This window comes from Ranitomeya variabilis, chromosome 4 (assembly GCF_051348905.1).
Source record: "Ranitomeya variabilis isolate aRanVar5 chromosome 4, aRanVar5.hap1, whole genome shotgun sequence".
Lineage (NCBI taxonomy): Eukaryota > Metazoa > Chordata > Amphibia > Anura > Dendrobatidae > Ranitomeya > Ranitomeya variabilis.
In genome coordinates this window covers 729,312,009-729,336,488 of record NC_135235.1, presented here as the reverse complement: position 1 = coordinate 729,336,488, position 24,480 = coordinate 729,312,009, and the positions used below count along the sequence as shown (strand labels likewise).

The window sequence follows — 24,480 nt, the reverse complement described above, 5'->3', positions numbered from 1 at the left end:
TATTGCCGTCACATAGTATATTGCCCAGCTATGTAGTATATTGCACAGCCACGTAGTATATTGCCCAGCTATGTAGTATATTGCGCAGCCACATAGTATATTGCCCAGCTACGTAGTATATTGCCCAGTCATGTAGTATATTGCCCAGTGACGTATATTGCCCAGCCACATAGTATATTGCCCAACCACGTAGTATATTGCCCAGCCACGTAGTATATTGCCCAGTCACGTAGTATATTGCAGTGATGACACAAAAGAGCACAGTGAGGTCAAAAATACTCTGTTGTAAAAAAATCACAGTAATCAGCAAGTGCTAGTCAAAAGATGTAAAGAAAACAGGGTATTTAGTTGATACGTTTTTTTGCAAAAAAATGTATACTAAGCTGCTCCACCAAATCGTCAAGGTATACCCTTATAGAGCAGTCCTAACTAATGTATAGAATCCCTATCTGATGTATTTAAAACCTGATCATCTGTATAATACCTGTATAAGCAGGGTTCAGAGAAGGACTATCCATGTGGACATGCAGGATGGAGCAGTTAAATGCAAATGACCCACAGAGGAGTGGTGGACTCCCCAGTCTTGTAGAAACAAGAGAACAATTATAGAACCAGAAACTGGGAGTCCACCACTCCTCTGTGGGTCATTTGCATTTAACTGCTCCATCCTGCATGTGGCTGGGCAATATACTACGTGGCTGGGCAATATACTACGTGGACATACATATTCTAGAATACCCGATGCGTTAGAATCGGGCCACCATCACACAGCTCCATCATCCGAAAAATAAAAACGTCACTGGTCTCATAAGGTGACACAAAATCTTTTTTTTTCTCAATGTTCTATGGTTTTTTTTTCACTACTCAAAAAATTAAAAAAAATGGACGTTTGGTATTGCCGTCATCATACTGATGAGCCGAATGATATTGCAAGGTCATTTTTACGTAAGCTCTCACGAGCAGGGTCGTCTTATTTTTGCTTTATTACTGTATTGTTAACGTTGTTACCTATGACTGTTGTGTTTGAAACTGTTAAACTGTAAAGCGCTGCGGAATATGTTGGCGCTATATAAATAAAGATTATTATTATTATTATTATTATTATTATTATCACAAAATGCTCAATTTTTTCCACAATTTCACTGAACTTGGAACATGTTTCCCTTTTTCAAGTACACTATGTGTAAAAATCAATGGTGTCATTCAAAAGTCCAACTCACCCTGCCAAAAACAAGCCCTCATATGTCTAATATCAAACCTGGGAAAAGTGCGGCCCGCGGGCCACATCTGGCCCCTGGCTGTCTCAGTCCGTTCCACGGACCAAGACAGCCGTGGGGCTGGAAATCAGAGGTCCATGGGCCACACAGTGCCCGCCCACTCGCTGTCTCTCCATCTGTGGCTCTGCACTGCGCCGCTGACTCCTTTGGTGGAGGAGGAGCCTCCTGCCAATTCCTCCAACAATCAAACAGCTGATGCGATGACGTCACTTCATTGTGTCAGCTGTGTACCGCGAAGAGTCAGCGCACTGGAGGCAGGGAGAAAAGCAGAGCGCCACGGAACGGGACCGAGGTGAGTATGTGGTGTTCATTTTTTTTTCTCATGTGTATGGGCTATTTGGGTGGGCATGGGGAGGCTATGGGGGTGTGACATGGTGCTGCATAAGGGGGTGACATGCTGCACATGGTGCTGCCTTTGGAGGCGACAAGCTGCACATGGGGAGGTTATGGGGGCGACATGCTGCACATGGGGAGGCTATGGGGGTGACATGCAGTGTATATGGGGGAGGCTATGGGAGGCTCATATGATATACAGAAGGGGCTGTGCTCAGGTTCAAATTATATATATGCAGCGCCCCAGAGTCCTGGTCGTTGCAGTACTGTGGCTCCGCCACTCTGGGGAGCTACGGTGCGTTCGATGGCACTGAAGGAGTTCATCTGATCAGGTATCACAGACACCAATACATTTCACAGCTGGGCCTCCGGGGGGAGCTAAGGGTGCTATTCATTAGGCCACTCCCCACCATAGTGGGTAAACTGGGGGTCAGGCAGGAAGTTAGATGAGAAAGCTGACTGGATTGGACGAAGCAACACCTGCTGGCAGAGGGTGTTGTGGAGGAAGAGACAGTAGGGTCTCTGTCAGGGGTGGAATCCTGACAGAGGCTTGGCATTGAAAAGAACGTAACGGGTCCGCGCCAGCTCCGGGAAGCGGCGGGACCCAAGAAAGGATTAGAAGCGAGATAGATTGTGCTGAGTGAGAAACGAGATCAAGCAATAGGAGAATACCAGTAGGGGTCGTGCTGTAAGACCGGAGCAACATCCTACTGAGGCGCACTACCGGTGGCCGGAACGCCTAGGGAGTATTACAATAACCAGCTTCAAGCAATACTCTAAACAGCGGCAGGACAGTCAGTCTCAGGCAGGCTGTCTCACCTAAATCACCTATGAAGTCTTGGGAGGCAATTGCGGGAGAGGGGCGTCTCTAGGGTCCCGGAAGAACTCCAGGCCTATCCGACAAACGGGTGCCGTTCAAACCGTAACATCAGGGAGGGACGGAGGATTAGAAGAACATCATTTAATCGAGTTGTGAGGGAACATGAGAAACAGACACAACAGTTGTGGGGTACTTTCCGTAAGCACAGCAGGGAAGGACTACAACACATAGCGCTAAGAAGGAAGGCACCGATTTCCACCTGTGAAGTGAACTCTGTAGGTGCCATTGGACCGGCCGGACTTGCGCAGCCTGGTGAACCATATTCTGGACTGAGGACTCAGAGATCTCCAGTAAAAAGGTAAAGAGACTGCAACCTGGTGTCCTCGTTATTTACTGCACCGCACCACTACCACTATCCACACCGATCATTCACTGTGCGCCCCACGGCAGGGTCACGGACCGGGGCCTAGCCGCCGTGACAACCCCAGAAGCAGAGACCCGTAGGCCCGGTACCGGGTATTCCTCGGCCCTGCGGCGGTGGGGGCGCCGCAACTTGGCGTCACGAACAGGATCTACTTAAGCCTGAAGAATCAGGTCATGTGTGCCTTGGAACTGTGATTTATTGTGCTTTGACTGTGCTTTATTACGAAGACTGTGTTGCGCCATTTACCGCCAAAATCCGCCGCCATTGCAGCGCTGAAGAGAGAAGGGGCGTGAAGTAGGCGTAGACAAGCTGGAGAGCGCGAACAGCGATGGCCGCCCAGTCTAAGTATTTCTGTGTCCTGAGGACGTGCCCGTCAACAGCCGAGGTCCGCCTCCTGATCCTGGTTGGAGGGTGGAGACCATGGGGACAGGGCCGCCCACGAAAGAGACCGCGGGAAGAAGACATTGGAGGAAAGGCCAAGATGGCGACATCAGGAGCACCACGCGGGGCTGACCCGGTCCGGCCTGAGGCTGCGCAACCTGACATAGCCCCAGAAACGCCGACGCTGCGGGGTCTGACCCTCACAGGGTCACCGATGGGCCGACCCCCTCTGCCGCTGTCTGAGGAATGTGTGGCTGCAGCCGAGGCCCGACAGGTAGCCCGCAGGCTGGAGGCTGATGCCCGCGTGCTCACTCGGCTGGGCCAGCCTACGGAGATCCGTTTATCCCCAGTGTCCCCTGCTCCCTCCCACCTGGCCGCGGCTGAAGGTACGCTACAGACGCCGGGCCTGAAGATCATGCCGGACGCCGAACATCTACGGCGTCTGATGGCAGCGTGGCGGAGCCGGCCCCAGCCTGCAGAGCAGGTTGATTTAATTAGCACCCCGGAGATCCCGCCATCACACTGGGGTGTAGTGGTGGCCTTTAACCCTCAGTATGGACGCGGGGTTATCCAAGAAATCGGGGAGCCGCTACAGATCCACGTGGATCGGGAGGAGGTGGAGCCCTGCAGCGGAAGATTTCCCCGCGACCTGGAGCCAGGCGATGCGGTGACTTACACCAGATGGAGGAGGGCTGCGGGAGAGTCTGGTTGGATGGCGCGAGGTGTGCAACGATGCATTGCCCTCCAGGCTGCTGCCGGAACACCGGAAGAAGATGATCCCAAGGGGAAAGCAGCAGAGCCCGGCCCCGCGGAATCTCGAGGAGCCCGTCCTCGCCGTGCTCCGGAGGAACGTGTGCACCTACCCGTGAGAAGGGCGTCCCGGCGAGGGATTTTATCACTGCTGGGACCGGAACCGCTTCCTGGCGCACCAGTGCGATCCGTTGGCCTGGTGATGTCAGACCGGAGACCACCACAGTAAGATTCTACTGTACTTTGTTACTTGTAAAATAGTTACTGTTTTATTGCCTTTTATGATTGCTGCTAAAACCCGTTCAGGGTAAACTTTTAGGGGGATCCTTCTATGGACCCGGGATCCCTATTGTTTTTGGTTATTTTTCTATTTTTCTATGTTATTCAAAAACTGCTGAAATCATGAACAGTGCATGATCCGAACTTCTTGTAAATAGTTGCACCTTATTAAAGGCGCTCCCTACTGGTTTTACTTAAAGACTCTTTGCGAAGATACCGCACTGGAACCTTTGCTGAGTATGGACTGGTAGCTTGGGAAGACACGCTACCTCACAGAGAATTGGTCCCCTCTTAAAGGGGATGTTCATTTATCGTATTTCAATAGTAAAATTGCTTAAGATAAATAGCAATAATGTCAATGAGAGAAAAGTGATGATAATGTTTGTACAAGAGAGTTATATGTGTTTAATTAGTTAAATGTGAAGGAATACTGATGATGTGCTCTGAGAAGTAAAAGGTGAAAGATAGAAGAAGGCAGTGGGCCCGTAGAAATAGATGTGGTGTCCAGCATGCAAGAAAGGAAGAAAGATAATGAGAAGGCTTAATGTTCGATAGACAATGTTTAGATAATGCTGATAGAAAGTTAGGATAGAAGGTAAACCCTGAGTCCTGATAGGAGTCATGTAGAGATGACTCAGTGCTCTTAAACTGAAAGAAATGTTATGTTCTATACTGTGTATAGTAGTTGAAAAGGCAGTAGGCCCTGGCTGAACGGGGCGGTCCTGTAAAAGAAAGGAGAGGCAGTAGGTCTGGTGCCGATAGGACCGGCGGTCCTGCAGATTTAAAGAAGGAGAATGAGAAAGTTAAAGTGCCTTATAATGTGATTATAGGAAGGTTTTTAGTGGATTTAGAGTGTGAGTCCTTAAAGGCAATGTTAAATTATTGTTCAACAATTTTGCACTTAAGTAGAATGCCCGGTTGGGTAACAGGAGTTATTTATAGCCTGTAATTTATAATGTTAACCATGTTTGTAACGTTCAAGTGCCCTCACCTCCCATAAAGGGAAGCTCTGTTCAAATATGCTTATTGTTATTGCACTCAACAAAAATTGTATGTCTTTTTGCTAACTTGTATTGTTGTTTTCTTCCCAGTCCCGGAGTACTGTGTTTAACCAGGGGGGAGTGCAGCGCCCCAGAGTCCTGGTCGTTGCAGTACTGTGGCTCCGCCACTCTGGGGAGCTACGGTGCGTCCGATGGCACTGAAGGAGTTCATCTGATCAGGTATCACAGACACAAATACATTTCACAGCTGGGCCTCCGGGGGGAGCTAAGGGTGCTATTCATTAGGCCACTCCCCACCATAGTGGGTAAACTGGGGGTCAGGCAGGAAGTTAGATGAGAAAGCTGACTGGATTGGACGAAGCAACACCTGGTGGCAGAGGGTGTTGTGGAGGAAGAGACAGTAGGGTCTCTGTCAGGGGTGGGATCCTGACAGAGGCTTGGCATTGAAAAGAACGTAACGGGTCCGCGCCAGCTCCGGGAAGCGGCGGGACCCAAGAAAGGATTAGAAGCGAGATAGATTGTGCTGAGTGAGAAACGAGATCAAGCGATAGGAGAATACCAGTAGGGGTCATGCTGTAAGACCGGAGCAACATCCTACTGAGGCGCACTACCGGTGGCCGGAACGCCGAGGGAGTATTACAATAACCAGCTTCAAGCAATACTCTAAACAGCGGCAGGACAGTCAGTCTCAGGCGGGCTGTCTCACCTAAATCACCTAGGAAGTCTTGGGAGGCAATTGCGGGAGAGGGGCGTCTCTAGGGTCCCGGAAGAACTCCAGGCCTATCCGACAAACGGGTGCCGTTCAAACCGTAACATCAGGGAGGGACGGAGGATTAGAAGAACATCATTTAATCGAGTTGTGAGGGAACACGAGAAACAGACACAACAGTTGTGGGGTACTTTCCGTAAGCACAGCAGGGAAGGACTACAACACATAGCGCTAAGAAGGAAGGCACCGATTTCCACCTGTGAAGTGAACTCTGTAGGTGCCATTGGACCGGCCGGACTTGCGCAGCCTGGTGAACCATATTCTGGACTGAGGACTCAGAGATCTCCAGTAAAAAGGTAAAGAGACTGCAACCTGGTGTGTTGTGAATTTGGATTCTGGGCTCCCCCGGTGGCTACTGGTGGAATTGAACTTGTGACATCATCTTCCCTGTTCACCTGTTCTGATTAGATCTGGGTGTCGCTATATAACCTGGCTTCTCTGTTAGATGCTTGCCGGTCAACAATGTTATCAGAAGCCTCTCTGTGCTTGTTCCTGCTCCCAGACACCTACTAGATAAGTTGGACATTCGTCCATGTTTTGTTTTTGTATTTTGGTTCCAGTTCACAGCTGCAGTTTCGTTACTGTGTCTGGAAAGCTCTTGTTGATCAGGAATTGCCACTCTGGTATTATGAGTTAATGCCAGAGTCCTAAAGTAATTTCTGGATGTGTTTTGTTTGGGTTTTCTACTGACCATGAAAGTATGCTTTCTGTCTTCTGCTATCTAGAAAGCGGACCTCAAATTTGCTAAAACTATTTTCCTGCTGCGTTTGTTGTTTCATCTCATATCACCGCCAATATATGTGGGGGGCCTCTGTCTCCTTTTTGGGCATTTCTCTAGAGGTGAGTCAGGTCTTATATTTCCCTCTGCTAGCATTATTTAGTTCTCCGGCCGGCGCTGGGCATATAGGGATAAAAAGTAGGACATGCTACCTGGCTACTTCTAGATGATGCGGTAGGTTTAGTTCATGGTCAGTATAGTTACATCTTCCAAGAGCTTGTTCCTATTGAGGCTTATGCTAGTTCTCTGGCCATGGAGATCATGACAGTTTGACCGGCCTACTAAAGGGTTAAAATCCTTGGCTGAGAAAGGAGAAAAATAAGAAGTCTGCTGAAAATTTTCTTTTTTTTTTTTTTTTCTCTAGTAGTTAGTGTGCTCTTAATTGGATCACTTGCCAGTCTGTCTATGCTGCAGTCTTTCTTTTTTTTCTCTCTCCTTCTAATCTTTGAATGGCTCTATGTTCACCTGTCTATAATGGATCTACAGAGTGTAACTGCAGGTTTGAATAATCTCGCCACGAAAGTGCAAAGTTTGCAGGATTTTGTTGTTCATGCTCCGGTATCAGAGCCGAGAATTCCTTTGCCGGAATTCTTCTCAGGGAATAGATCTAGCTTTCAGAATTTTAGAAATAATTGTAAGTTATTTTTGTCCCTGAAATCTCGTTCTGCTGGAGACCCTGCACAGCAGGTTGGGATTGTGATTTCCTTGCTCCGCGGCGACCCTCAAGATTGGGCTTTTGCATTGGCACCAGGGGATCCTGCGTTGCGCAATGTGGATGCGTTTTTTCTGGCCTTGGGCTTGCTGTATGAGGAACCTCATTTGGAACTTCAGGCAGAAAAAACTTTGATGTCCCTATCGCAGGGGCAAGATGAAGCTGAAATTTACTGCCAAAGATTCCGTAAATGGTCTGTGCTTACTCAGTGGAATGAGTGTGCCTTGGCGGCTACTTTCAGAGAGGGTCTTTCTGATGCCATTAAGGATGTTATGGTGGGGTTCCCTGTGCCTGCAAGTCTGAATGAGTCCATGACAATGGCCATTCAGATCGATAGGCGTCTGCGGGAGCGCAAACCAGTGCACCATCTGGCGGTGTCCACTGAGAAGACGCCAGAAAACATGCAGTGTGATAGAATTCTGTCCAGAAGCGAGCGGCAGAATTTTAGACGGAAAAATGGGTTGTGTTTCTATTGTGGGGATTCTACTCATGTTATATCAGCATGCTTTAAGCGTACTAAAAAGCTTGATAAATCCGTTCCCATTGGCACTTTACAGTCTAAATTTATTTTGTCTGTGACCCTGATTTGCTCTTTGTCATCTATTACTACGGACGCCTATATCGACTCTGGCGCCGCTTTGAGTCTTATGGATTGGTCCTTTGCCAATCGTTGTGGGTATGATTTAGAGCCTTTGGAGACTCTTATTCCTCTGAAGGGGATTGACTCCACCCCATTGGCTAATAATAAACCACAATACTGGACACAAGTGACTATGTGTATTAATCCGGATCACCAGGAGACTATTCGTTTTCTGGTGCTGTATAATCTACATGATGATTTGGTGCTGGGATTGCCATGGCTGCAGTCTCACAACCCAGTCCTTGACTGGAGAGCTATGTCTGTGTTGAGCTGGGGATGTAAGGGGACTCATGGGGACGTACCTTTGGTGTCCATTTCATCATCTATTCCCTCTGAAATCCCTGAGTTCCTGTCTGATTATCGTGACGTCTTTGAAGAACCCAAGCTGGGTTCACTACCTCCGCACCGTGAGTGCGATTGTGCTATAGATTTAATTCCGGGTAGTAAATACCCAAAGGGTCGTTTATTTAATCTGTCTGTGCCTGAACATACTGCTATGCGAGAATATATAAAGGAGTCCTTGGAAAAGGGACATATTCGTCCATCGTCATCTCCCTTAGGAGCCGGTTTTTTCTTTGTGTCAAAAAAAGACGGCTCTTTGAGACCATGTATTGATTATCGGCTTTTGAATAAAATCACGGTTAAATATCAATACCCATTGCCGTTGCTGACTGATTTGTTTGCTCGCATAAAGGGGGCCAAGTGGTTCTCTAAGATTGATCTCCGTGGGGCGTATAATTTGGTGCGGATCAGGCAGGGGGATGAGTGGAAAACCGCATTTAATACGCCCGAGGGCCACTTTGAGTATTTGGTGATGCCTTTTGGTCTTTCTAATGCCCCTTCAGTCTTCCAGTCCTTTATGCATGATATTTTCCGCGATTTTTTGGATAAATTTATGATAGTGTATCTGGATGATATTCTGATTTTTTCGGATGATTGGGACTCTCATGTCTGGCAAGTTAAGAGGGTTTTTCAGGTTTTGCGGTCTAATTCTCTGTGTGTCAAGGGTTCTAAGTGCGTTTTTGGGGTTCAGAGAATTTCCTTTTTGGGATATATTTTTTCTCCCTCTTCCATTGAGATGGATCCTGTCAAGGTTCAAGCTATTTGTGATTGGACGCAGCCCTCTTCTCTTAAAAGTCTTCAGAAATTTTTGGGCTTTGCCAACTTTTATCGTCGATTTATTTCTGGTTTTTCGGATGTCGTTAAGCCATTGACCGATTTGACTAGACAGGGTGCTGATGTTGCTAATTGGTCCCCTGATGCTGTGGAGGCCTTTCAGGAGCTTAAGCGCCGTTTTTCTTCTGCCCCTGTGTTGCGTCAGCCTGATGTGACTCTTCCTTTTCAGGTTGAGGTCGACGCTTCTGAGATCGGGGCTGGGGCAGTGTTGTCGCAGAAAAGTTCTGACTGCGCCGTGATGAGGCCTTGTGCCTTCTTTTCCCGTAAATTTTCGCCCGCTGAGCGGAATTATGATGTTGGGAATCGGGAGCTTTTGGCCATGAAGTGGGCGTTTGAGGAGTGGCGCCATTGGCTCGAGGGGGCCAGACATCAGGTAGTGGTATTGACTGACCACAAAAATTTGATCTATCTTGAGACCGCCAGGCGCCTGAATCCTAGACAGGCGCGCTGGTCATTATTTTTCTCTCGGTTTAATTTTGTGGTATCGTACCTACCGGGTTCTAAGAATGTTAAGGCGGATGCCCTTTCTAGGAGTTTTGAGCCTGATTCACCCGGCAACTCTGACCCCACAGGTATTCTTAAGGAGGGAGTTATCTTGTCAGCCGTTTCTCCAGACCTGCGGCGGGCCTTGCAGGAGTTTCAGGCGGATAGACCGGATCGTTGTCCGCCTGATAGGTTGTTTGTTCCTGATGATTGGACTAGTAGAGTCATCTCTGAGGTACATTCTTCTGCATTGGCAGGTCATCCTGGAATTTTTGGTACCAGGGATTTGGTGGCAAGATCCTTCTGGTGGCCTTCCCTGTCACGAGATGTGCGAGGCTTTGTGCAGTCTTGTGACGTTTGTGCTCGGGCCAAGCCTTGTTGTTCTCGGGCTAGTGGATTATTGTTGCCCTTGCCTATTCCTAAGAGGCCTTGGACACACATCTCGATGGATTTTATTTCAGATCTGCCTGTTTCTCAGAAGATGTCTGTCATCTGGGTGGTGTGTGACCGTTTTTCTAAGATGGTCCATTTGGTTCCCCTGCCCAAATTGCCTTCTTCTTCCGAGTTGGTGCCCCTGTTTTTTCAAAATGTTGTTCGTTTGCATGGTATTCCTGAGAATATCGTTTCTGACAGAGGAACCCAATTTGTGTCTAGATTTTGGCGGGCATTCTGTGCTAGGATGGGCATAGATTTGTCTTTTTCGTCTGCTTTTCACCCTCAGACTAATGGCCAGACCGAGCGGACTAATCAGACCCTGGAGACATATCTGAGGTGTTTTGTGTCTGCTGACCAGGATGATTGGGTTGCTTTTTTGCCATTGGCGGAGTTCGCCCTCAATAATCGGGCCAGCTCTGCCACTTTGGTGTCCCCGTTTTTCTGTAATTCGGGGTTCCACCCTCGATTTTCCTCCGGTCAGATGGAATCCTCGGATTGTCCTGGAGTGGATGCGGTGGTGGAGAGATTGCATCATATCTGGGGGCAGGTGATGGACAATTTAAAGTTGTCCCAGGAGAAGACTCAGCTTTTTGCCAACCGTCACCGTCGTGTTGGTCCTCGGCTTTGTGTTGGAGATTTGGTGTGGTTGTCTTCTCGTTTTGTCCCTATGAGGGTCTCATCTCCTAAGTTTAAGCCTCGGTTCATCGGTCCGTATAAAATATTGGAGATTCTTAACCCTGTTTCCTTCCGTTTGGACCTCCCTGCATCCTTTTCTATTCATAACGTTTTTCATCGGTCGTTATTGCGCAGGTATGAGGCACCGGTTGTGCCTTCCGTTGAGCCTCCTGCTCCGGTGTTGGTTGAGGGTGAGTTGGAGTACGTTGTGGAAAAAATCCTAGACTCCCGTGTTTCCAGACGGAGACTCCAGTATCTGGTCAAGTGGAAGGGATACGGCCAGGAGGATAATTCTTGGGTCACTGCATCTGATGTTCATGCCTCTGATCTGGTTCGTGCCTTTCATAGGGCCCATCCTGATCGCCCTGGTGGTTCTGGTGAGGGTTCGGTGCCCCCTCCTTGAGGGGGGGGTACTGTTGTGAATTTGGATTCTGGGCTCCCCCGGTGGCTACTGGTGGAATTGAACTTGTGACATCATCTTCCCTGTTCACCTGTTCTGATTAGATCTGGGTGTCGCTATATAACCTGGCTTCTCTGTTAGATGCTTGCCGGTCAACAATGTTATCAGAAGCCTCTCTGTGCTTGTTCCTGCTCCCAGACACCTACTAGATAAGTTGGACATTCGTCCATGTTTTGTTTTTGTATTTTGGTTCCAGTTCACAGCTGCAGTTTCGTTACTGTGTCTGGAAAGCTCTTGTTGATCAGGAATTGCCACTCTGGTATTATGAGTTAATGCCAGAGTCCTAAAGTAATTTCTGGATGTGTTTTGTTTGGGTTTTCTACTGACCATGAAAGTATGCTTTCTGTCTTCTGCTATCTAGAAAGCGGACCTCAAATTTGCTAAAACTATTTTCCTGCTGCGTTTGTTGTTTCATCTCATATCACCGCCAATATATGTGGGGGGCCTCTGTCTCCTTTTTGGGCATTTCTCTAGAGGTGAGTCAGGTCTTATATTTCCCTCTGCTAGCATTATTTAGTTCTCCGGCCGGCGCTGGGCATATAGGGATAAAAAGTAGGACATGCTACCTGGCTACTTCTAGATGATGCGGTAGGTTTAGTTCATGGTCAGTATAGTTACATCTTCCAAGAGCTTGTTCCTATTGAGGCTTATGCTAGTTCTCTGGCCATGGAGATCATGACACTGGTGTCCTCGTTATTTACTGCACCGCACCACTACCACTATCCACACCGATCATTCACTGTGCGCCCCACGGCAGGGTCACGGACCGGGGCCTAGCCGCCGTGACAACCCCAGAAGCAGAGACCCGTAGGCCCGGTACCGGGTACCCCTCGGCCCTGCGGCGGTGGGGGCGCCGCATATAGGGGGATGTCGACATACTTAATTCTGCTCAATATTTGGTGATACAATTAATATTAATAAAATGATCAATAGTATAATAATTATAATATATTGATATTACAATTGAGCAGAATTAATTTTGGCCTATTGGTTCGGCCCTCCGAAGCAGCCACGGTCTCATATGGCCCCTTGGGAAAATTAATTGCCCACCCCTGGTCTATATGGACATAAAAATAAAAATGATGGCTCTTGGAAAACAAAAGGAAGCACAAAACTAGAGCTCACAGCTGGAAAATTTCCCCGTCGTGAAAGGGTTAACAAAATTAATAAAGGGGATGGGGGAACTACAGTACCCAGAGATATGAGGAAAATTAGAATTATTTAGTCTAGAAAAAAGACGACTGAGGGGCGATATAATAACTATGTATAAGTATATAAGGGGACAATACAAATATCTCTCCGAGGATCTGTTTAATACCAAGGAAGGTGACGGTCACAAGGGGGCATTCTCTGCGTCTGGAGGAGAAAAGGTTTTTCCACCAACATAGAAGAGGATGAAGAATGGCCCCCCTATCTTTGTACGGGGAGGTATATGAGATGGTACAACAAAGATAGTGGGGCCATTCTTCATCAATGGAAACCTAAATGCCACTGGATATCTGAAATTGCTACCTGATAATATGTTGCTCTCGTTCTGCACTTTAGATCGCACGTTCCCTGAGTTTTTCCAGCAAGATGTTGCACCACCACATTATGGGTGTCAGGTCTGAGCATTCCTACATGAACAGTGTCCTGGAAAGTGGATTCGTTGTCGTGGGCCAGTTGAATGGCCACCAAGGACTCCAGACCTGGCTGATCCCCTTAGACTTTTATCTTTGGGGTCATCTAAAGGCAATTGTCTATGCTGTGAAGATACGAGATGTGCAGCATCTGAAACAACGGATACTGGAAGCCTGTGCTAGCATTTCCTCTGCGGTGCTGCTATCAGTGTGTCAAGAGTGGGAGAAAAGTTTGCCTCCTCCCATATACTAATGTGCCACGAACAGGAAGTTGATATCACCAACCATTCCCATTTTATTTATGTGTATCCATATAAATGGCCCGCCCTGTATAGGAAGCCTAATGTCATTATGTCAGGAGCTTAACCTGTATTTTGTTTTCTGCTCACTTCTATCTTTTTCTTGCCATAGTGAGCAGACACCAGACAATCTAACGGGTGAATTAAATTTTGAGATCTCAGCCTCGGAATTGTGAGTAGTGCCCCTGTTTCCATTATTAATAATGATCATTCATGTTTTTATAGATGGGATGTCATTGTTTTCTTGATATTCACATTTAGGAACAGGGTTCTCTACATCTTCAAATCATGTGAGGTTTAGGGTTCATTCACACGGCCATCAATTCTGTCATACAAAAGAATTGGTCCGACTCAAACCCTCCCCGCTCTGTCTCAGAGTTTAACTGTAATGGCGCGCTGTGCACACTGATAGTTAAATGTAGTGTAGCTCCAGGTGGGCTCCTCAGAGTGTGGGGCCCAGGCCAACAGCAGCCTCTGACCCCTATCAGTAGTTACACTACTGCATGCACCTATAGACTTGTATGGGTACGTGTCATCCGAATATCAGATACACTTGCACCTTGCTACCATAATTGCACATCTGCACTATCCCATAGTAGAACACTGTGCCTAGTGCTATCCGATACAACATCACATAGCTCTCGGCCATGTCATACGCTCGTGTGAGGGAACCCATAAAATATAGTTCCTGGTCTGTGCGGTGAGCTGCTTATTAGGCCTCATCTGCACTGACATGATTTCGTCAGTAATTTGAAGAATAAATGTGAATCTTTCTATTATATTCTGTGTGGGTTCAGCTCTGAGTTTTGTCTTACAAATCCCAGTGCTGAATGGTGACCAAAATAAGAAAGTGTGAATGAGGCCTGACTCTGCATTAGTCTTGTGTCCTGCTCTGTCTTCTTTATTTCCATATCTGTACTGGAGCCAGTGCTGTAAATTGACATTCCATTACACAGTGTTTGGTTCTGTACTGGTAATTGGAATCAAGGAGAGTTATAAGCCTGAGTCTGGAGGGCTGTGTCTGTGTATATATATACTGTATACACACACAGATGGAATACGCAGTGGAATATGGCCAGTGGGATATAGAGGACCTCCTGTGCTGTGCAGTATATAGAGGATGTGTCCTGTGCTGTGCAGTATATAGAGGATGTGTCCTGTGCTGTGCAGTATATAGAGGATGTGTCCCTTGTGGTGTAGTGTAGTGTATAGAGGTTAATAAACACTACGTTTGATATTACATCATTTTGCAACATAATTGGTATTATTTCTGTATAACTGCAAGGTGGGCCCCAAGAATGATTTTTCTCTGGTGGGCCCAAGGTACTCCAGTCCAACACTGGGTGTTTGACTTATAAAAAAAAACAAAGAAAATTACTAATGTGACTAGATATAAATTTATTCAAATGTTTAATATCACACAATACCAATAATAATTTACAATAAATATTCATGAAAGATGTAGGCTGTATCTAAAGTATGGAAGGACTGAAAATTCCCATGAGTGCAAAGTAACTCAAACAAAAGAAAGAAGAACACTAAGACCCCAACACCGGGGTGTTACTGTTCTTCTTCTTTCCTTTGTTTGAGTTATTTGGCACTCATGGAAATTTTCAGTCCTTCTATTCTTTAGATACAGCCTACATCTTTCGTGAATATTTATTGTAAATTATTATTGGTATTCTATGATATTAAACATATTTGAATAAATTTATCTCCATTTCCCTTTTTTCTCCACTCATGCAAAAACCCTACTTAGGAATGGAGGAACAGTCTTTGGATAGAAAGAAGTGCGTGGCTGTCAGAGCGCTCCGAGGCTGGCTTAGCTCCTAGTACATGCTGTAGCTGTGCTCAGCCTGTGAGGAGCTTATTCAAGTTATCGGGGATGCAAAAGTCTTTGTTTTATTGTATTCAGCCTCTTATTTTTGACATAGGAGCTGAATGAAACCCCCCTGTCCCCCAGCCTTAGCTTTACAAGAAGTGTTTTAAAGAATAGCTAAACTTTCAAACCAGCTTAACTCAATTGGCTTCCCCACCCTCATTATAACTTACCTTAGTCCTGCCAGTTTTGGGTTCCTACACTGTGGTATCAGCCATGGTTCTTGCCATTCACACCCGATCTCTCTCCCTGACATCCACCCAATATTTTCTCTGGCAAGTGTCTACATGTGTATTCACCCAAGATGGCATCAGCCCTAATCGGAGGCTTCCTTTCCTCTGAAATCTGATTAGCAATAAGGAAAGGAAGGCTCTGATCACATCTGGTGCAATCTTTGGTGACTACATATGTAGTCACTAGCAAGAGGAAATATCTGGTGGACATTGGGGAGACAGAGTGTGATACAGCGGCCAGGAGCGCTCTACTGCTGCAGGACTAAGTAAAGTCATAACAACAAGGCCCGAGGAGACAATAGAGGTAAACTTGCTTAAAAGTTTAGCTACTCTTTAAAGAGCGATTGTCTTTACTCATTTGTTATGCCTGTAAACAGGTAAAGCTACATTTTAACATATCGTATTTTTCGGACCATAAGACGCACCCCAAACTTGGGGTGAAAATTGCAGAATAAAAGATTTTTTATAAGATGGGGGTCCGTCTTATTGTCCGAATTTACAGTATCTTACCTGAGGGCTGGTGGTGGCAGAGCAGGGTCACAGGAGGCATGGTGTCGGCAGAGGTGGGGTGATGCGGTACGGCGTGCACCTGAGCAGGGTCCCTTCCTGCTTAGGTGGGCGACGCCACGGCCTGGTGTCCATGGGAGGGTGGCAGCAGTGGTTACCGACAGAGGTGCTGGGATGAGGAGGCACAGTGAGAGGTATGGCGTGAGAGGGGTCCCTTTCCCCGGTGAGGTGATGCAGCAGCCCGGTAATGCAGCAGAGCCAGGTGAATCCTGTTGTTATCGGTGCGCGCGGCCATCTTCCTGAGGCCGCGCGTGCGCAGATTGAGGTCTCTGCTGCCCGGGGCTTCAGGAAAATGGCCGCGGGATGCCGCGCATGCGCAGATGGGGATCGCGGTGGCCATTTTCCTGAAGCCGAGTTCGCATCTCGGCTTCAGGAAAATGGCCGCCGTGATCCCCATCTGCGCACGCGCGGCATCCCGCGGCCATTTTCCTGAAGCCCCGGGCAGCAGAGACCTCAATCTGCGCACGCGCGGCCTCAGGAAGATGGCCGCGCGCACCAATAACAACAGGATCCACCCGGCTCTGCTGCATTACCGGGCTGCTGCATCACCTCACTGCGACCCCGCTCACTGCGCCTCCTCATCTCCACACCTCTGCCGCCGCACCTCTGCCGCCACGGTAAGCCTGCATTGCGACTATAAGACGCACCCCCCATTTTCCCCCCTTTTTTGGGGGGGGAAAAGTGCGTCTTATAGTCCGAAAAATATGGTATATTACAACTTCTGCATTTCCACATAGTTTATTTGGGTTTACCATTTTTACAGAGTAGCTCATGTCATCATAAACTTCCCAACAACTGTTCTTTCTTCTACAATATGAAATGTAATGGTTTCCTTGAACATGCATTATAATGGCTCCTAATGTATATCGTATATCTGATATGATCACTTGAGTGGGGAATTCAGAGATCCGTCGCTTTATCTGTAAACCAACACGTGGCTCTATTATAAGATGTGGTCCAGGTTTGTAGATAATCATAGTATGTTGGCTGCAGTTGGGTGTACATAGTTTATTAATGACCTTAGATGAAATTTGCATAGCCCACTCAAAACCATGTTTTACATCATTAGTGTTGATTGGCCAAAAGATATTGCATCGTTCTTTGTTGTTTTTACATTTGAAATTTTGACATGTAGATTTTTCTTTTGAACTGGGGATGTCTTTTAAAAACACTTCTACTGTATGGCCAATGAAATCTTCTGCATCCAAACTCGTAATTCCCCCTACAAGTGTGTGGCTTGTGTAATTTTCCAGTATCAACTGAGCTCTCTTTCTGTACATGTTTTGATTTGCCCCAAATTCCACAAAATACTTAACAACACCCAAAAACGGGTTTTTTCAGTTAGTTATGAAGTTTCTGTATGAGTCATAATCAACAAGCATGGTTGACAAACTATGCAGCAGAGAGTCAAAAGGGCAAGTATTATTGACCTTATACACATTTATATTAATGGTGTTCAAGAGATTCCCATTGCGCAGGATACCTAAAAGTTTTCGTGTACAAAGATCATCAATTATTTGACATATATTTGGATACGGCGTTAAATATGTTGGTCTCTTCTTGAAAGGTATGTTCAGTGGGAAAAGTGAATCCTTGGACTTGGACGATTTGTTATCAGCTTCATTTTGTGCTATGGGAGTATGTACAATTTTCAATTGAGAGTTGGTTTTACCCCGCCAACATTCTTCTTCACTAAGCTCTACCACACTCTGTTCTGTGTTCCTACTTTCTAAGGCTGGTTTCACACTTGCGTTTTGATCTGCAGCGTTTGTACCCCAAAAAAGCATGCGTTTTTTCCCCTATCTTTAACATTAAAAACGCATGCGTTTTTTTTTGTACGCGTTTGGCCGCGTTTTTTGAACGCATGCGTTCAGTTGCAGAAATGCAACATGTAGAAATTTTCAGAGCCTTTTTTTGACGCAAGAAAACGCATGCGTTCGTTTGCGTTTGATTTGCATCAAAAAATACATTGATGTCTATGGAAACGCATGCGTTTTTGCGTACATGCGTTTGCTTGCATTTTAAACGCATGCAATTTTATAGAAAAAAACAATACACCATGATAAGCCACCCCCCACCATCAAGGTGATAAAGGGATCCTAACCCTAACCCAACCCCTAACCCTACCCCTATCCCTAACCCTAACAATATGACAGTGAATACTCTCTGAGTTTATATGTTTTGTACTCTGTAGCAATACCATATATCTTGGGGTGTCCACATTGAACAAAGCTTTTTATTAGAAGAATGTCCTGGTCTCCAGGTCAACATAATAGCCAATCCCTATGGATCCCTAGGGTTAGGGTTTGGATCCCTAGGGTTAGGGTTAGGGTTTCGATCCCTAGGGTTAGGGTTAGGGTTTGGATCCCTTTATCACCTTGATGGTGGGGGGTGGCTTATCAGTGACCTGGTGACCAGGACATTCTTCTAATAAAAAGCTACCCCTAACCCTAAACCTAGGGATCCAAACCCTAACCCTACCCCTAACCCTACCCCTAACCCTAGGGATCCTTACCCTAAGCCTACCCCTAACCGTAACCCTAGGGATCCTAACCCTAACCCTATCCCTAACCCTAGCAAATTCTATTTATAGTGGGTTTTCTAGTTGATTTTGATGATTGGCAGCTGTCACACACTTCTTAGCATGCAGTTCAAAAACGCAAACGCAGGAAAAAACACATGTAAACGTGTCAAAACGCTGCGTTTTGTTTACTGCATGCAAAAACGCATGCGTCTAAAAAAACGCAGCATTTGCACGCGTTTACATGCGTTTTTCACCACCTGCGTTTTTTTTAAAAAACGCTGCAGATCAAAACGCAAGTGTGAAACCAGCCTAAAACACTTGTTTCTTTCATAGATTGTTGAAGAGGCAGGAGAGTGTCTGTCAGTTTCTTTATGTGTTCACTAACCACTTTTTTTTCATTTTTTTTCCTGCTGCCCATGTTTGTCTGTCTATGGCAGATTCATCGATGACCTCTTCCTTTTGCAATGTTACTAAACTGTTACTTTCTGTGGCATGTACAGCAGATGCTATTTTTGAGCGCCCACACAGAGCACTTAAATGCAATGCAACAAATTTGTCAACTCACACTGGAGTTTGAATATGCTGAAGAATGGAGTTCTTCAAAAGGCCAAAATCTCCCTCAACTGATGCAGAAGAGGCTGTTTTATTTGGTGATTTAAAAACTGGTTGCATCACAGATGTCCAAATAGGAAAATACTTCAGAAGGTGAACTAGTTTATGAGAAAAATCTGGACAGAAGTAAGGGTTTGGCTGTTCTCCCTGTTCTAGACTTGCATTTTCTGCTTCTTGCACAATGTCATTTAGCCAACCTGACAGTGGCTCACTATAGTTCTTTTCATTTTCATCACTGAGTATTTCAGTCTCCTGACAATTCTCCATATACTCATCAATAATTCTCAAATTCCCAGTCTCGATGCAGTGGCAAAGGAATGCCTTTGATGTTTTATATTTTGATGTTTCACGATCACTGACGTTACCTGTTGTCTCAGATCCACAAAGAATAGAAGTACTGAGAACAAGCTGTTTAAGAATGTCAAATGATTCACACTTGACCAGAAGTCCAACACATCGTATATAGAACTTCCTCACAAGTTTTGCATTTTTTTGGAAAGCACTTCCACCGACATACAGTTTTAATCAGGTGGGCAACATCTCCTCGTATATAGCATTTCGGTTTTTCACTTTTATTGCCAAGTAGAAGGAACAAGCAAGTCCTCAAGTATGTGTTAAGGCCACAGTCATTTAGAGCTTGTGGCAATGCACCAAGTAATGCATGAGGAAAGTCACAGACACATTCTTGAGGCAATTTCTGTACATCCTTTATCCGTTTTTCCAGCTAAAAAGTTATAGTTGGAGCATCTAGAGTTTCACTCAACATTTGAGATACACTCATTTGTGTATTCTCAAAGTTAATAAAAATCTCATATAAAAAATATGAGCAGACAATTTATTTTCTCGTTTTATTTTGAATACCAAACTCCCTCTGGCATCTACTTGAATTCGAGGGAAGCAATGCTTTGAACAATACTTCTTAAAAAATATTTATTTGTTCCTTTGACCAATAATGAACAAAAAACCATCATATGAGATAGTATGAATATCTCCTGCATACTTATGAGTACTCTTCATCTGAGGCAGTGATAAAACTGGATCTTTCAACTTTGGTGTACCAAACATCCTATCCATAGCTTCTTGCCTAGCATCTTGACAAATTCTTAGTGATGGTATGGTTGGTGGTTCCTTTTCTCCAAATGCTATTTTGGAATCAATTGTTTCTCATCTCTAATTGGAGGGTAAAGTTTTTAACATTTCTTCTCCAAGTTTCCGTCTCTTCTCACCTCTCAACTGATTTTTTTTGGAATGTGGTATGGGTCTTGTGTCAGGGGCTCGAACATGAAGAATTAAAGGGTTTCCCAGATCAGGTTCCTCTTCTCCAGAAATATGCACTGCTGCTTTGCACTCTGTGCAATGCCCATCTGCAGTTAAGAACTTTCTTGCTTTGTCTTCACCCATACGAACTTTGTTCCTCCTAAAGGAGAAGGCACATGGGAGTCCATGCTGTTTATAAAGAATCTCTGTTATAATAGAAGTCCATGCGTGTTTTTTGAGCACCCTGCACCTCTTTTTCCTGTCACCCTCATTATAGAGCACTGTTTTGGGCTTGATCTCTAAGTATTGGTCATAAGTAGTGTTGAGCGATACCGTCCGATACTTGAAAGTATCGGTATCGGATAGTATCGGCCGATACCCGAAAAGTATCGGATATCGCCGATACCGATACCCGATACCAATACAAGTCAATGGGACACCAAGTATCGGAAGGTATCCTGATGGTTCCCAAGGTCTGAAGGAGAGGAAACTCTCCTTCAGGCCCTGGGATCCATATTAATGTGTAAAATAAAGAATTAAAATAAAAAATATTGATATACTCACCTCTCCGGAGGCCCCTGCACCTCACCGCTGTTAACCAGAAGCCTTCTTTGCTTAAAATGAGCGCGTTTAGGCCTTCCATGACGTCACGGCTTCTGATTGGTCGCGTGCCGCTCATGTGACCGCCATGCGACCAATCACAAGCCGTGACGTCATTCTCAGGTCCTAAATTCCTAGAATTTTAAGCAAAGCAGGCTGCCGGTTACTACCAGGGCGCGTCAGAGGGTGAGTATATCCCTATTTTTTATTTTAATTCTTTATTTTTTACATGGATATGGATCCCAGGGCCTGAAGGAGAGTTTCCTCTCCTTCAGACCCTGGGAACCATACACTGGGAATTTCCGATTCCGATTCCCGATACCACAAAAGTATCGGATCTCGGTATCGGAATTCCGATACCGCAAGTATCGGCCGATACCCGATACTTGCGGTATCGGAATGCTCAACACTAGTCATAAGGGATTAATACATGCCATAGAAATGTTGGTTCTTGTGCCTATGTGTGCACAAAGCCACCCTCTGAAGAGTGTTCCTCTGAAGAGTTTTCATCAGATGTGCTTGTGCCAGGCCACAACTCCTTAATTTATGTATCTTTTGATTGAGGCAAGATGTTATGTTCCATACCTAAGAACGTCTGCAAATCATACCTATTTTGAAATACATAGTCATGTATCTGTTTGGGTTTAAATATAGCCTGGGAAGTTTCAGAATCTTCCATCAAGGAGCTATATTTCTGCAAGGAGGGGTGAGAATATACTTCCCTCCAGATAGGATCAGAGGCTGACTTTAACTGTCCATTAGCATTGAAAATGCCAGGATAAGATTTTAATGTTTTTTTTTTTAATGTCTGGCTATCAATAGAGGGTTTTCGTGGCATCTAAAAACAAAAATAGGAAAACAATTAAATGGATAAGCTAGTATGTTTTTTTTCTTGTCACTAATAAGATATTAAAAGGTATATGTCTAGTTTCAAATAAACATTACTGCGTGTAACATGGAAAGTGATCCTACTTAATCACCAATACACCATGGACACCTCAGTGTTTTGGTTGGAATTTCATTGTAAAATTGAACTGTCATCAAAAAATAGATTTTGTTAAAAGGGTACCGAAACCTTTTTTTAAATTTATTTCTTCTTTTTTAATTCTGTCATGCTGTGGCTGCTGGCCACAGCATGACAGTAAGGTATGTGTGGCGGGACATCTGTCCCCCAACGCCACTGCACTGATCGGGGCCCCCTTCCCCCGCCGAATCTGGTGAGCGGAAACCTTCACTGAACTGGTGATGAACCAGGTCATTAGGCATTATGCCCACTGCCGCTGAGGCCCGCCCGCCCACCCACGGCCATTGAACGGGCCAAGAGCCGACGTCACGTGACGTGGCAGTCTGCTGCATCATGTGATGATGCAGGGGCGTGGCCTTCATTCCAGGAAGTGGCGGCATCGCAGCCAGTCCTGGCCTGCCCCCGATGCGAGGACCTTGACTCATTTAGTATTTTGCCAGATCAGTCAAGCGATTCCTGGCTCTGAGGGTGGGAGGAGGGGGTACGTGGCATTTGCAGCAGCACTACGGGCTGCAAGAGGCCTGGAGCACAGCTGCAGCTGCACACAGTTTTCTGTCATGCTGTGGCCATCAGCCATTTTTTTCCCTACTACTTCACCGTCCCATCATGTCATCGTAAGACTGGGTGGGAAAGTAGTGGGGAGAAAATGCTGCTAGCAGCATTATTCTTGCCGTCATTCACTGATGGTCAGAGCACTGCCTGTTGTCTGCCCCTCAGAGAATTAATAATTTTCAATGCAGTTTCAGGCCACCGACTATCATTTCTCTGGCACCTCCTCTGGTTCATGAGCTGGAGGTGGTTGGATAGCTGACATATGGCACACTCTTGTGTACTTACAATCAGGGCTGCCACTAGAAATTTTGGGGCCCAATACTGGCAAAATTTTCAGGGCCCCCTTGAGACTCCGCCCAGGCTCCACCCCAGCCCGGCTTCCACCCCTCGAACTGTCCACAGTCTCACCGCTCTCTCTTGGAAAAACTCCACTTCTCACCTATCACATATTAACAGTTCCCATCACCAGATCACACATATAGATTTGGCCAAAAGATTTTTTTAAGCCACCACCATAACACGGTAGACACTTTTGGCCGGGCCCTACTCTATTGTAACCTACTAAATATTTGTTAAAATATGCAATACAATTTAGGTATATTTTTATTAATTTTAAATTTTTTTAAATGACCAATAATATCACATACAACGAACAAATACCACCACACCTTGACCAGACCACATATTACCACCACAGTGATCGAATAATATCACATACAAAGAACAAATACCACCGCACCATGACCAGACACCATATTACCACCACAGTGATCGAATAATATCAAATACAGGGAACAAATACCACAACATCATGACCAGACCACATATTACCACCACAAAGTGACCAAATAGCACATACAAGGGACAAATACCGCAACACCATGTCCAGACCACATATTACCACCACATAGTGACTGAATACTACAATACTGATCAGTAATATAAAAAAAACACAATACTATCACCATCAGTGCCATTATACACAGGAGATCTGTACTTCGTATGCAGTGTCTGTGTACAGGTAATACAGTGATCACCAGTGACATTATACACAGGAGCTCTGTATATAATGTATAGGTAAAACATTGATCACTTGTGACATTATACACAGGACCGCTGTGTATAGTATACAGTGTATAGTGTCAGTGTATAGGTAACACACTGACTCACCAGTGACGTCTCTAGGTGAAGTCCTTCATCTTTGTTTTTCATCTTTCATCCAGCACAGACCGCCATCACTTCTTCCAGCCAGGGCTCGTCTCTACAGGAAATAACACAGTTATCTCGAGCTCCGCTTGCAGAACACACTACTTAATTTTCCCAACTTCTACATTACACCACATGAAGAAAAAAGGCGACATAGTGTCACTCTACACAGTAACAGGACCGCCCCCCATTTAAAACAGTATCCTCAAAAAATAAAATAAATACATCACTGCAGTAATAATATTCCGTAATTAGCCCCTATGGTAATAATATCCCCTATCCTGGGCCCCGTGTGTCTCATTCCTGGCTTCAGCCATATGTTCTCCCATCCTGCCCTCATGAGTATCCATTCTGCCCCATATGATCTCCGCATCCTGCCCCATCAGTCTCCATCATATCCATCCTGCCCCATGATCCAATTCCTGTGTCTCCAATCATGCCCCGTATCTCCATTCTTGCCCCACCTGTCTCCAGTCCTGCCCCCAGTGTGTCCAGCATTCTGCCCCCAGTGTGTCCAGCATTCAGTTCCCAGTGTGTCGAGCATTCTGCCCCAGTGTGTCCAGCATTCAGCTCCTAGTGTGTCCAGCATTCAGCCCCCAGTGTGTCCAGCATTCAGCCCCCAGTGTGTCCAGCATTCAGCCCCCAGTGTATCCAGCATTCAGCCCCCAGTGTGTCCAGCATTCAGCCCCCAGTGTGTCCAGCATTCAGCACCCAG

The 24,480-nt window shown here is 45.7% G+C and overlaps 1 protein-coding gene across 1 annotated transcript in view; it reads right to left on the bottom strand.

Annotated features, from left to right (window-relative positions):
• Positions 1-19,851: 19,851 nt before the first annotated feature.
• LOC143769347 (gastrula zinc finger protein XlCGF53.1-like) overlaps positions 19,852-24,480 on the bottom strand; it is a 51,354-nt gene continuing 46,725 nt past the window's right edge. The window contains exon 6 of the mRNA XM_077257829.1: positions 19,852-20,543. Coding sequence (XP_077113944.1) covers positions 20,497-20,543 — 47 coding nt within the window. The 3' untranslated portion in view covers positions 19,852-20,496. The remainder of the gene's footprint in view (positions 20,544-24,480) is intronic.